The 13,680-nt window shown below is 36.1% G+C and overlaps 1 protein-coding gene across 2 annotated transcripts; it reads left to right on the forward strand.

Annotated features, from left to right (window-relative positions):
- LOC105060229 (uncharacterized) lies at positions 1-13,339 on the forward strand. 2 transcript variants are annotated; one of them, XM_010943842.4, is made up of 10 exons: positions 1-279; positions 5,282-5,366; positions 11,531-11,605; positions 11,716-11,752; positions 11,891-11,974; positions 12,133-12,193; positions 12,267-12,373; positions 12,559-12,624; positions 12,772-12,954; positions 13,050-13,339. In XM_010943842.4, exons 1-9 carry the CDS (start codon positions 198-200, stop codon positions 12,865-12,867), a joined length of 693 nt encoding a protein of 230 aa, XP_010942144.1. In that variant the 5' UTR covers positions 1-197; the 3' UTR covers positions 12,868-12,954; positions 13,050-13,339. The 2 variants fall into 2 exon arrangements, with proteins under 2 accessions (XP_010942144.1, XP_010942143.1); XM_010943841.4 differs by having other exon boundaries at positions 12,772-12,927; positions 13,050-13,277.
- Positions 13,340-13,680: the final 341 nt, after the last annotated feature.

Here is a 13,680-nt window from a genome sequence, read left to right on the forward strand (position 1 = left end):
CCCGGCTTCGAAAGCAAGGTTCGAAACAAGGGAATATTTGTACCGAAAAAAGAAAAGGGGAACCTAATTCTCTCTCTCCCCCTTTCCCCCAAAGAGGGGAAGAAAAATCCCCAATCCGAATCCCGACGGACCACTCCCATCTCTCCATTTCCTCTCTCGTCTTCCTCTGTGCGCCGCGTCGCGATACCTAGGAGAAGATGAGGCGCTCGTCCACCAGGAAGACGGGCTCGGCCGAGAAAGTGAACGCTTCGTCCGGTTCATCCGATCTCTTTCGCTCGGGTAATCTAGATTCAGATCTTTTCTTCCTCACTCCAAACCCTGGCTCTTCGGATCCTTACGGTTCTTTTTATTGTATCTTTGTCGTCCGAACAAACCCTTCACACATGGGGGAGTGTCAATTTGGCTGTCGTTGGGATTCGGTCCTTTCGTGCTCTTTTCTTGTTGGGTTCATGAATTCTTCCATTTTTGTGTGCAATGGGATTCTGATACTCGGGGTGATAATCTTTTGCCTGCATGTTAGAAAATAGGGAAAAGTTCAAATCTTTTTCTTGGTGGGTTTATGGATTCATCAGCGTTTTGTGCTATATGATTCCAATTTTGTGTTTTTTCTTGGTACTTGTGCGCTGCGTCATGATCTTTATATGCACATTAAGAAAATGGGGGAAAAGTTCAAATCTTGAGTCGGCGCACGATCTATATTTGGTCTCACTGGTTCTCTTTCCTTATATCGGACCAATTATTGTTGGTTGATGAATTGCCTCTAGAAGTGTAAAGGATCAAGAGCTGTTCCTTGTTAGGATCTCGATGGAATAAATTGGAAAGAAGGCTTGTCTTCTTTTCTTGGTCTAGTTATAAAGAAGGAGGGCTTGTGGTGATTGATCTTTTGTTTTTTTTTTTTTGATATCATTGTGGTGATTGATCTTTAAATGCAAACAAGGCAATAAGAAAAGAAGTTCAAATCTTGAGTTGATACATGATATTTAATGCATTCAAATCTTGAGTTGATACATGATCTCTAATGTTTTCACTGGCTCTTTTGCTTCTTCTGAACCGATTATTATTCTTGTTTGAATTGCCCCTGGAAGTATACAGGATCAAGAACTGTTGTCGTTAGTATTTTGATGGAGTAGCTTGTGAAGGAGCTGGTTTTCTTTTCTAGGTTTAGTTGTAATGATGAGCGCAGCTTGGTGTGATTGTGTTACAGGTGCCAGATGCCTATGGCAGGCCCAACATTTATAATTTTGCTGAAGACCCGGAGTATATGTAATTTAACTCTTCTTGATCAAAAAATTGACCTTCTTTAGGTGTTTTTGACGCCTTTGCGAACAAATTTACTAGCTATAGTTTGTAGAATAATAATTTCAATATATTTTATACATGGCTCGCTTGCTTATATCAAAATATAGGTTTCTAGGTTATAAAGTGATCACAGTCACCTCTTACATATGATCGTTGTGTTCGATCTCTTTGATCTTGATTAGCTCTAAAGCATTAGATCTTGCTTTCAGTTACTTTGATTTTATGTTGATCCTCAAAAGCATTCAATTTTTTGATGTAACAAGCTTTTGTTCATCTCAAATGGCTCATGATATCTTTTTACAAGTGCTAGTCAAATTTTGAGCTAGAGGAAACACTATACATCTAGGGTTGATTATTTGGGAATTTGGAGTCTTATTAAATGAGAAAGCACCCTCGGAAATAATAGGTGATACAATGTCAAAAGTTTCCTCACAAACTGTCTACAATGGTTTTTTTTTTCCCATTAAGATATTTGTTGTCTATATTCTACCATAGAGATACTTAACACAAACCATAATTATCTCTATGTGCAACAATGAGGGTTGTGGAAGCATCTTCTGGACAAATCTCTACTATCATTTCGATGGAACAATATTTTGTCCTCTAGATAACACACCTTAATATAAATCTCATTTATCTCTATAGCTTTATAGTTGCAAATGTTTGTCACCTTAGGATTTGGGACAATGTGAAAATCTGGACATCTGGAAAATCAATTAAATGAATTTCCTCATCCAACCTTGGATCCAGATTTTAACCCATCTCCTTTCAATGCTGTATGAGTTAAATTAAACAGAAAGGATGTGGAGGATAAATTCTATAGAAAATCTATTACCTTGCCTAAGCCCTCGTCTTACTAAAATTTGTCCTTCCCTTGCCTCCCAATCGACTTGCTCCAGCAATGATAATGTTCTTACGATTTAGATTCTTTGGATTCTTTGGACCCTCTTCTTGTTTTCCTATGTAGACACACTATCCATATAATTAACAAGACCTGTCTTCCTCAATCTCCCTTGCTTTTTGTCTTTCCCAATACCCTTGACCTATTCTCTATGTGCGGTTGAGGGGCAAATCTATTCTGGGAGCAGCAAATGGGAGCATATAAAGACACTAGTAAACTGAGAGGTTAGTTTTTGGCTATTTCAATAAGATCAACCACTCCCCTTAATTTTAAAAGGCTATATTTAATGTTTCATTGGCCCCACTTCCATCCCATTTCATGGTCTACTAAGACATGTTGAACTTTGAAATTCTGATTGGTATATTCTCCACCGTGCATCTGAATGAGCAATTTCCAATGATGTTATCAAGGAACTTTTAGAAATGTTAATTTTAATCCCTTAGTCTATGTAGGCCAAAGAAGGCAAAAAGTGCAAATCTTTTCATCACTAATTTTAAGAGAAAAGGCTATCGTAAATTTTGTCATGGATAGTTAAAGTTGAGTAGCAAATTTTCCCAATCATAGACCCATCTTTTTAGACTGGCAACCTAAGCAACACTATTAATTGATCTTTTCCATTGAGATTAGCATCGATTACTTCTGAAACCTATACAAGTTTTGTCTATTTTGAGGTAAGAAGAAATTTTTTGCGGACTAATACATGCTTTCAATCATATCTGTAAAAATGTGTTTTGGTAGTAACGATGAATCGTTCACTTGAAAGCATATTGGACTTTTCATGACTATGTTTGAAGGAGCAGGGACAAGCTCCGCAAGTAACTATACAAAATGAATGAGTTTTGTATATATGGACCAACAACATTTTTTTTGCAGTTGTTGTAAATGAATTTGTTGTTAGGCCAAGCACTTTGCTGTATGTTATATGCAGATTTTAGAACTGTCTGATGAAAGTTTAAGTTGTAAGGCCAGGTAAAGAGTAATCATAATTACTATAATTATAGGATACCAGTCTAGTAGGGTTAGTATGAAGCCCTCTATCAAAATTGATAGAATTACTTAAAGGGTCCATTGGATTTACTACTAAATCACAATGTTTCATACCTTTACATGTTTGGATACAAGTTATATTTTTATAATACATTGTATTAGTTGTGTAGTGAACTAGTATAAAAGGCATAAGATCATGAAATTGAAAAATTCAAATTCATATTTTTCCATTTTTGAACCTTCTCTTTCTATTAGTTAAACACCTCCTCTCTCTTTTTCTTTTCTTTTTTTTTTTTTTGTAAAAAAAAAAAATCCTCAACTCTCAAAAGTGAAAATTGTTAAATCTAGGAAAGTGATAAGCTTTAGATTTTGCAATTAGAAGCTTCTAAAAGCAGCCTAGATGTTATGGAATCTCCATAGGAACAGTGAGACCCACAATGTACTATGGTTAAATTGTTGGGCAAAAAGAGAGTCAAAGCTCATAATAGTAATATGGCTGAGATGTCAATATTGTGGTAAAGCCTGGTTGTATATGAGAAGATGAGTTGCACATTTGAAGAATTCTTTGGAATTGCACTATATGAGGACAAAGTGGTGGAAGTTTGATTGAAGATATATACATGGTTGCAACTTAGATTTGAGGAGCTCTGATAGACAAGGTGTTTGATTTCTATTGAAGGATGGGGAACAAGAAAAGAATGGCCCAAGAAAATATAGTTAGAAGTGAGAAAGGATATGCAAATCTGGGTAGAGGATACTTATGCAAGCTATATTTGAGGACCTCATATAGACTAGGTCTTTGATTCTATTGAAGAGTTTCCAATGAGGAAGGATGGCCTAAGATAATATATTTGGAAGTCAAAAAGAATATGGAAAATCTGGGTAGAGGACCTATATAGCCTATAATACTGGTCAAGTATTTGTAGAAGCAAACCCATATTGTTTTTTCTATAGAAAACATTTGTGTATCTTTTTTCTGTTACTAGAGCATTCTAGGTTTCAGTTCTTCATATTGATTCAAGTTGTCCGGTGGCTGTGATTATTGATTAGAAATCTAAATGAGACATGCTCTAGTCAAGATGCTGAAACAATGGAGAATAACTAATTAAGTCGGCATAACAGGAATGACAAGAAAGGGTATTATTTTTACATGTGATTTATTATGGACCTTTATATATATATATATATATATATATATATATATATATTCATTAATAATTTAGTTGTACATAGTATGTACGAAGGTGGGTGGTTAGATGCTAGGTGGTGAATACGTTTGTTAGGCAGCTGCTGACGTGCTTGCCTCGAAATCTAAGCACAGAAATAGGAGCAATGCTGGTCTTGGGGAGCTTAGGTGGGATGTTCCTAACTTCTAGGCTGCTCCAAAGCGCATAGGCTATTGTTCATGATTGTTCTTGTTGCTATATCTTATTCTTTTATGACTTCGTAATTATATAGGACAGTTGAATTTTGGTTGGTGCAGCTTGCACATTCTTTGACAATCGCACTCTTGTGTATGAGTGGCAATAAGTCTCTTATTTGTTGGTCATATCTGTTGGGTACATGAAATCATTGGGGTGGCTTCTTTTTAATGTAATCGAGGGTTGTTTCTTGTCCTTCCTAACGTTTCGCATCAGTCATATGACTTGGAGCTAATGCACCTTTTAATTTACTGTGTTCTATGGCAGAGTGAATGGCACCATCAGGGTTGTTGTGGTAAATGAAATAAACTAATGTAGCCAAGAAGGGTAGCGTAAATCTTACCTCTACCGTTTGTCAAGATGCATAAAGGGGCAAAACATATCCAATTGCATCTATCAGTATAATATATGCCTCTTTGCAAGTTAAACTCCCTCCCCCGCCCCCTCCCCCACCTTTTGCTTTTTCCAAGTGTAAATTTGAAATTGCTTTCTCTTCCAGATATCTCTTGTTGTTAGGACTATTTGTTCTAAGGTACTGGTTGATTTTGCTAGCTTAACAATAGATTTACTGTGTTTGAAATTTTTTGTTATCATGACTTGTCAGATTCTCTTAATTTTTCATCCAATTGCCATAATTATCTTCTCTTGTCTTGTGTTACTTTATGATATTTAGCTACAAGTAAAGCTGTTTCCAAGGAACTGGAACGAATAGATCACCTGTTTCAAGCATATGCAGATGGCTCTTCAGGCATGATTGAGTGAGTTTAGAACAATTCATGTTTCTCTTTTTGATTATGGTATTCTCATACATCATAAAAGCACCTAATATGATATCATCAAGGTTGCGTATTCCAGTTAATTTTTGTATAATTCTGGGGAGAACATGATTGATAATAATTTCATCACTATATATGCTGTGCTAAATTATTACCTTTTATGAGTCAGCTATGGCTCATAATTTCAAGGAACCCTTTTTGAATTGTTATTTGACTTTGGTAGGTATCAAGCATCCTTGTGAATACCGTAGGTAAGGTTGTAAAACGTGCTTGTCAACTTCTTAATTTCTTGGACTGATCATCATAGATGATCAGAATTACTATTGAGTCACAGAGGGCCAGAATTTGGAAAGTGAATGAGTTCTTCTTCAGAATTTGAGAAAATTTTGGAGATCAAACTTGACAAGAAGAAATTTGCAGAAGTGAGGATATGTATTGAAATTGGCTGCTTGATTTTAACTCAGATAACTCATTTATAACTGTTCTTTTATTTGTAATATTTAGGGAAGTTCCTAAGCTTTCTTTGGGCATGTAAACATTTAGCAACCTGTGATCCAATAGCAACTTAGTTTTAAATTTTAAGGACAGTTAATTCTATTTAGTATATTGGGATATTCGTTACCATGTTCTTCTTTGGAAAAACTAAAGCAAATTATCTTTTCTACAAAATAATCTTTTATACTAACTGTGCACACACATTATATTTACGAGAAGTGCCTCTGCTATAGCAATCTATTATATAACTATTATTGTTCTAACTATAAGAATCTTCATTTTCTAAATTTTTGAGGGGGGCAGTTCTTCTTTGTTAGATAATTTGCCCACCCTCATGGTCCCACCCATTGGTGGTTATAAGAACAAATGATTACAGTATATAATTTAGCAGAATTTTCACCTTTTTATATCAGTGGCAGTTTGTTAGACAGGAACTACCTTCAATATTTGCTTTGTTTGATTAACACCAACAACCCAAAGGCATCCTATATATATATATGTATATATATATATATATATATATATATATATATATATATATTCCAAGAAACATACTTAAAGATGCTTGTTGCACCAAATATGCTTAATGCTTTTAAGAAGAGCCTCCCATGTACATCATGTTATGCACAAACCCTCTAGATACTTGACCTACCCTTGCACCTGATTAGGCTTAAGTTGGTTTCTGAATGGTGAATACCTATATTCTAACAAGTATCTTTCTTTACCAAACATCTTCACCACCACTTATTCAAACCATGTTAGAATCTCTTTAACTACAAACTTTGATGAATATATTATTTTTCCATCCTTGTATCAGGATTCAATCTGCTCGATGGAAAGTTTTCCTCTCCTAATCAATTAAGACTAATTATACTCCTCTCCAAGGTTTGCCGCCTCGGTACTGGATCCCATATTGGTATTATCCTATTATAGTGTCGATACATGGTATAATATGAGACAATGAGGCATACCAAGTATTGATACGATATGAGACAACATATCGATTCGTTACCACTATGGTATGGTACAGTACCAAATAGTGTGGCACACCTTGCTCCTCCTTCAGTGTGTGTGTTTCTTATGTGTGGATGCTCGCTCCCCTCCATATGCATGCGTGCATGTTCAGCGAATCCATTCTTGCTTAATTCTTCACCCCTAATGTCGACATTATACTTTTAGTTTTTCTATCTACTAACCAATATTTTATTTCAGAGTCTTTATTATGCATCTTTTTCAGTCTTTGTTAAGTGCCGGTGTTGTCATTGTGATGCTATTTTATCGTTGAGGTGCAAGAGAGTAGAGCTTCAGAAAAGGCTGTCACAAAGGCGGGGTTCAGATTTGCTTGGTAGAAAAAGGTATAAAAGGACAAATTTGAAAATTTCTATAGAAACTGTAAGAAAGGGTCTGAAAAAGGTTGTACTGGCATAGAGTAGCTTCAGGCTCATAAAATTGTGTAGAATAATTCATAAAGCACCAATAAGATTAGGTTTCTAGGTGGAGCTTACAGTTATAGAACTATATGGGTGGATGTGTATTTTTGTAGTGCCTATTGCTGTTTGAGCATGGGAAGCAGAATTGATGCGTAAACATTCAATTAACTACAGTTCTGCCTTTATAACTGAGAAGATAGAAGCAACCTACAAAAGTTGTATGCTTCTCTTGGGGAAAAGGAATGAGCATTTTATGCTTCATTCAAGTTGCAAGGGCCCAACTGAAGAGTTAGAAGCCTTCGCTTGTTGCTTTTCGTCCAATCTATCCTGTCTCTTGTTGGGAAGCAGCTCCAAAGCTTACACTTACACTCTTTGACCATCTTGAACCCATCTACTTCTACAATAGTCAACCCTCCAATAGTTGTGGAAAAGCCTAATCCTGCTCTTTCATGTCAACACCTTCCAGTAAGTGTCCATGATGATTAGGGAAGCCAATTCTTATGCCTCATCAATCCGCTCCCACTCATCCACATATTCCTTCTACCTTTCCCTTCCGTAGAGAGCATACCATCCCCATTGTTCCAAGTCATCATCTCTTTCAAATTCAGAGATTGGTACTTCCACCTTACTAAGATGGATTTCCCCTTTTCTAATCTTGTTTTTTTTCTTTTAAAACAATAAGAAATTGTGTGCCAAAGAAACTAAGTACTCGCAACTAAAGGGCTAAGGCACTCTAGCTTTGATGCTGGAGTTTGTTGGCTTTGAACTGAAGCAGCAAGTAGAGCATCGAAAAGCGAAGTGAGCCATGCTAGTATCCTACTCTTCTATTTGTCTCACCTTTTCTTTTTCTTCGGATGTCCGCTCCAAACCAAAGCAACGGAGGGTGCACAACCCTTTATCTGCTCCTTTCATGAGCATTTAGTACCGTGCTCTTCGATTCTTCCCGCGGTGCTTTGGGCTTCGCTATTGCACATGACTAATAGTTGTCTCTATGTAGTGGCTGGTCTTCATTAAGCTTCACTAGAAATGACTAGTTGAGTCTATGAAGATAAGTACGTGCTTCCCCTCTTCACCTTGCTATGCCACTAGATCTATGATGACTGGCAAGTTGGAACATGGACATAACCATACAAAGAGCCACTCGGAATAACAAGAATTTGAAGTCCTTTATAAAAGGGCGGGAGGGAAAGGTTTGAAAATTGCCGGATTACGATGGAGGTGACCCCACACTAAAATAGCGTACCTTTGATCCATTGAGTGAGAGCCCTTCCACATGTTACTCCCGGATCACCATGGCCAACTTCCATCTTTGTTTGACCAGTTGGTCTCAGAGCCAAACAAGCTTATAGCATTATGCTTACAAGCTGAATCGATGATTGAGCTTACCTTTGCACATCTCCATTACACTTTAAGAGGCATCCACCCTAGATAAAGTAACCACCTAGTAGTTCCCCTCACCGTAAATGATCAGTGTGGCAGTTAGGCATCCTTAGACAATAGAGTGGTCTTTCAGGATTTGTCGTTGTGCCACCATCTCCCATCTATCCTACACATTCAACCAACGTTGTCAATGTGATGCTATGGTCAAGATGCTTGGGGTCTCACCATTTAGCTATTGGTGCTCCATATCTTCATGGAGAATTTAATTTCACTAGGTCTATGTTGGAGATAGTGGGGCAATCATTACACCATTCATGTGGGTTGCTACTTAGATGACAAGGAATTTCACTACCTTGGATAGAGTTACTGTCTCCATTTACTGAGGCTTACATTCCAAGTTTATCACACTTCTCCTTCTGACCTTCTAGCACTAGGCAGTTATCATCCCTAAGGGACCTAGCAAATCCCAAATTTGGATTATGGCATCTAATTCTTCAGTCATATTGTTATATTTCGAACCATTGAATGGACCAATTTGAGAACAATTGGATGATGACAAAATTATCAAAGATTGGCATTCCTTATTTTGATTCAGTTGTATCCATGCCAATAGTTTTTTGATGTTGGGTAAGGGATTGAATCTTTGCCTTGGAATTAAAAGGATTGAAATTGGTACAATCTAATCCATTATCGGGAATCGATGTGGAACTTGTCCTATCAGACCTTTTTTCCAGTATACGAAATAGGGGACTTTATTAACTCAATTCTTGTTAAATCACGAATCGGTTCTAGAAAGAACATCGAAGAAAGGTGGCTTAGACTTCTTCTGCTAAGATGGAGACTGAAATGAGCTGCTTTGGAAAGTCATATGGGTCTTTTGACTTGCAATAAAGCTGGGGTCTTGATCGAGCAAGACATAGTCTTGTCTATCTACCTCTCCAGACTATATCTTGAGTACCTATGATGGTGATTATGTCTGCTGCTGGCATGTCAGGTTTGGACATAGAAGTGAGTCCTTGTGAATGGTGCCTTGCCTGGCTTGAACTGCTAGATTATGGGAATCAATATTGAATGAAGGAAATTCCATCATACTGCTTCCCCTGCTAATTTACGAAATGTCTTGCACCTCTAGATGTGTCCTTGTCTTGAACATTGAATTACCAATTGGCTTTTCACCTCCCATATTATCTTACTACTTCTTGCGCTATGGCTATTAGTATTACCTTTTTTGGATTGGTATTATAACAACTGTTGGTATTTTTTGCTACTTAATTCCTCCATTTGAAAAGAATGTAGAGCACTCAAACTCCTTTGTCTGCCATGTCCATTTATTTTATATTTCTGCTTTTCACTACAGTAACAACTATTAAATTTATCACAACCTCCAAGTTTTTTGATTTAGAATATAGATGAGTTCTTTATTAGGAAAGAAGATTTGATAGGTAATGAACTAGGTGATAGAATGATAAGTTCTTGTCTGCTTGTCTTCCAGAGGAGTATGTGTGTTGACATGATTATTAGCATGAAAAGCTATCTGACAAAATTTGTTCCTAAAACTTTGGAAATCAATTTTATAATCTCATTGGTTGATTATTTTTCAAGGGGTTTTCAAGAGGTTGAACCAGATCTCTTCTCGTTTATAGACGTAATAGCATACTTCCATGAGTATACAGTTTTGGTGATATTTAATCTCAAAAATATGGAAAACCAAAAGGGCATATGTCCAATGCTGACTATTCAAGCTATGGTGTACTTGTTTTTCACCGTTCATTCTGATGTAAATCTGCACTTTGAGTGCCTTGCAATTGTCTCTCCTCAAATAATCAAACTAAAAATGGTGAATATGCACCACATCAACCATGGTGCTGCAGCTAGACTGACTTTAGCATAATTCTTGCAAATTTGTTGTCACTCAATTCTTTACACATACATTTCAAGAGCATATTGACTTTGTATATCTTATGCAGGTGTACTCTTCTTATTTGATGATGTTCTGGTCCATATATCATAGCTAGCTGGTCTATCCCATTCTGTTGAATTTTTTTTTTTTTTAATTATTTTTAAATCTAATTAGCATGCTTAGGCGAATTGATAGGAAATTGTTGAATTTCAATTGTACATGCTGCGACCTCTGAGAAAATTTAACATACAGACGGTATGTGCCAAAACTAAATATGAAGCTATCTATCAAATGTCTTCTACTTTGATATATTTAGCAGCAACTAGCAAGACAGGTGTTAGTCAATTTGGCTGACTAAATGGATGAATTAGATATTATGGTTCTTGTTTGTGTAATCGGAATTTATCATTTTATTTTATTCATGTTATAGAGGAACATTTAAGTAATGCTACAAACTAAGCCTTGTCCCATTTATATATGTTTCTGTGGAGCAAACTATTAGGAAGGTTTCACATAGGGTTTGAAAATCTAAAAAATTTAAATGGTGCATGGTAAATAAAGCAGTGGCAGGAAGTTTCTGTTGAAAAGTATATAAAATTTATTGCCGTTTCTCCTATTGTTTTCGATATTGAGCTCCTCTCTTGGCAAATTTGTTCTCCTTGAAGGTGTACAATGTATTTTTTGGAACAACTTATTAAGCATAAGACTCGGTCTATGTTGCCCATTCGTTTTGAAATCTTTGGTATACAATGTTCTTGAAGATTTTTCTTTTTGTGGTATTATTTTAAAAAAATGTTTTTGTTCCACAGGCTTACTCTAGAGTTGAGATTTGTTTCAAAGATTAGTTATTCTTTGTTAGAAGGTTTAAAAATCAATTCTGATGTAACTATTTGCTAGTGCATAATTTTTCTCACTTCACTTTGCTTACTCTTTTTTAACAGCCCTGAAGGGATTGAGTCTTTCTGTTCTGACGTGGAAGTTGATCATACTGATGTCAGGATACTTATGCTTGCCTGGTAATATATTTTATACCTGACACTTTGTTAGCATTGACATCTTTTACAATTTTTCGGAACATTATGCTCCTTTTGTGCTGTCTGTCAATTAACTGCAATGAGTTTATCAGGAAAATGAAAGCTGAAAAACAAGGATATTTTACTCTGGTATGTATTCCTTCTGAAATTATTTAAATAATTTGTTGATGTCTTGCTGTTTAGTGAACATATTTTTGTGATATTCACTGGCTGGATTTTGATTTTTCCCTTCAACTGTATCCAAGACTTTAGTTCCTTCTGTGACAGGAAGAATGGCGAAGGGGCCTAAAGGCACTACGTGCTGATAGTGTCAGCAAAATAAAGAAGGCACTGCCAGAATTGGTGAAAGAGGTCAGCATGCAGTTTGTCTTAGATCATGATCTACCAAGCCCCTATTCTCTATGTTGTTTTCTCCATGCAACTTTTTGCCAAATTTAAGCTCTCGTGCGCTTGTCTGTGTACCTTGATAACACATGTAAATGTGCTGATATTGCTTCAATATGCTGAAGGTGACACGGCCATCAAATTTCTCAGACTTCTATTCTTATGCATTTCGTTATTGCCTGACAGGTATGCCAGTTTTTAGGTCTTCAGTGTTCTGATTTTAATGCTATGGGTTAATGGGTTTGTGGTCCCCTTGCAGAGGACAAGCAAAAGTGTATAGACATTGAGAGTGCCTGTGAACTGCTGGATCTTGTATTAGGTTTCCAATTTCGTCCCCAGGTCAACAAACTTATTGAGTATCTCAAGGTAAATATTTATTCCAGCTTTTGTATCTTTTGCAGCTTAAAAAGCTTGACTGGCGATCAGTCGCCAATTCATCAAATTATCCATCAACAAATCTGATATATTTCCAGCAGTTAGGTAGTATTTAATTCTATGTTTTACTAATTTTGCAAAGCATATTTAATTCTTTTGTACTTCGAACACTGCAGTATCAACATGACTACAAGGTGATCAACTTGGATCAGTGGATGAGCTTTCTCCGATTTTGTAATGAGGTATTATTCTGAACTATTTGCTATGATGATTCTATTGCACTTTTGATCTTCATTATACAAAATGTTTTTCCCATCATCTTTGCCATTTGCCTGTTTTCCTGGTGCATCCTTTGAAATTTCTTTTTGCCGAACCTTTTCCTGTCACAGATAAACTTTCCATCCCTCGACAATTATGATTCAAACCTGGCTTGGCCCTTAATTTTGGACAATTTTGTGGAATGGATGCATGGAGTGCAAAGTTAGTTTTCTTTTCTAAGGTGGCGCAGATGTTGCTGCCTTCAACTGTGGTGCTTCATGAAGAAGGTAGCCTGACCATTTTCCTTTTCCTTGGTATGGAAGTTTGAACAGTTTGATTTACTATTATAAGAGAAATTTCAATGTATGAATAGAAAGTTCAAATCTCATTCTGTTCCATCTGCATACAGGTCTTTGGATAGATTCTTAAAGAACATTTGCTGGTTGGTTACCGGTCTCTCATGTTGAAGGGTAGAAATCATCATCATTTTATCTCTGTAAAAGCTTGAAAAACCCTTGTAATGTTACTCCTGCATCTTTGGTGTTTTTATCATTGGGCTTCACTCAGATATTGAACTAACAAGCAGATTTTTTTTTCCTTAATCTGGAATAAGAATGCCAACATACTTTTATCTGGAGAGGGATATTTATCATTGATCAAATTGTGACAACTAAAATGAGCAATTGCTATTGCCAGACATTGTTTCTTTGATGAGATATTGTAATATATTATGCTGTAAACCCTACATTTTTTTTGGAAATGAAGTCACTGAGTTCATCCAACTAAAATAACTTGTTTTATCCTAATACCTGAACATTAGAGCAGAATTTGTTTGGTGTACGTGCTCATCATAGTTATATAAATTATCACATTTATATTTTACAAATTTCTGCTCTCACATTTCTACCAATATTTTAGTGGAAAATGTTGGAAAAGTTGGTCCTTTGAGCATCGGATCTTACATTTAGAAACAAAACCAAGTACCCTTAGCCAGTTTATTCAGGCTTTGGAGACAATTTCTTGAAGAAATTTACATTTTT

This window comes from Elaeis guineensis, chromosome 1 (genome assembly GCF_000442705.2).
Source record: "Elaeis guineensis isolate ETL-2024a chromosome 1, EG11, whole genome shotgun sequence".
Lineage (NCBI taxonomy): Eukaryota > Viridiplantae > Streptophyta > Magnoliopsida > Arecales > Arecaceae > Elaeis > Elaeis guineensis.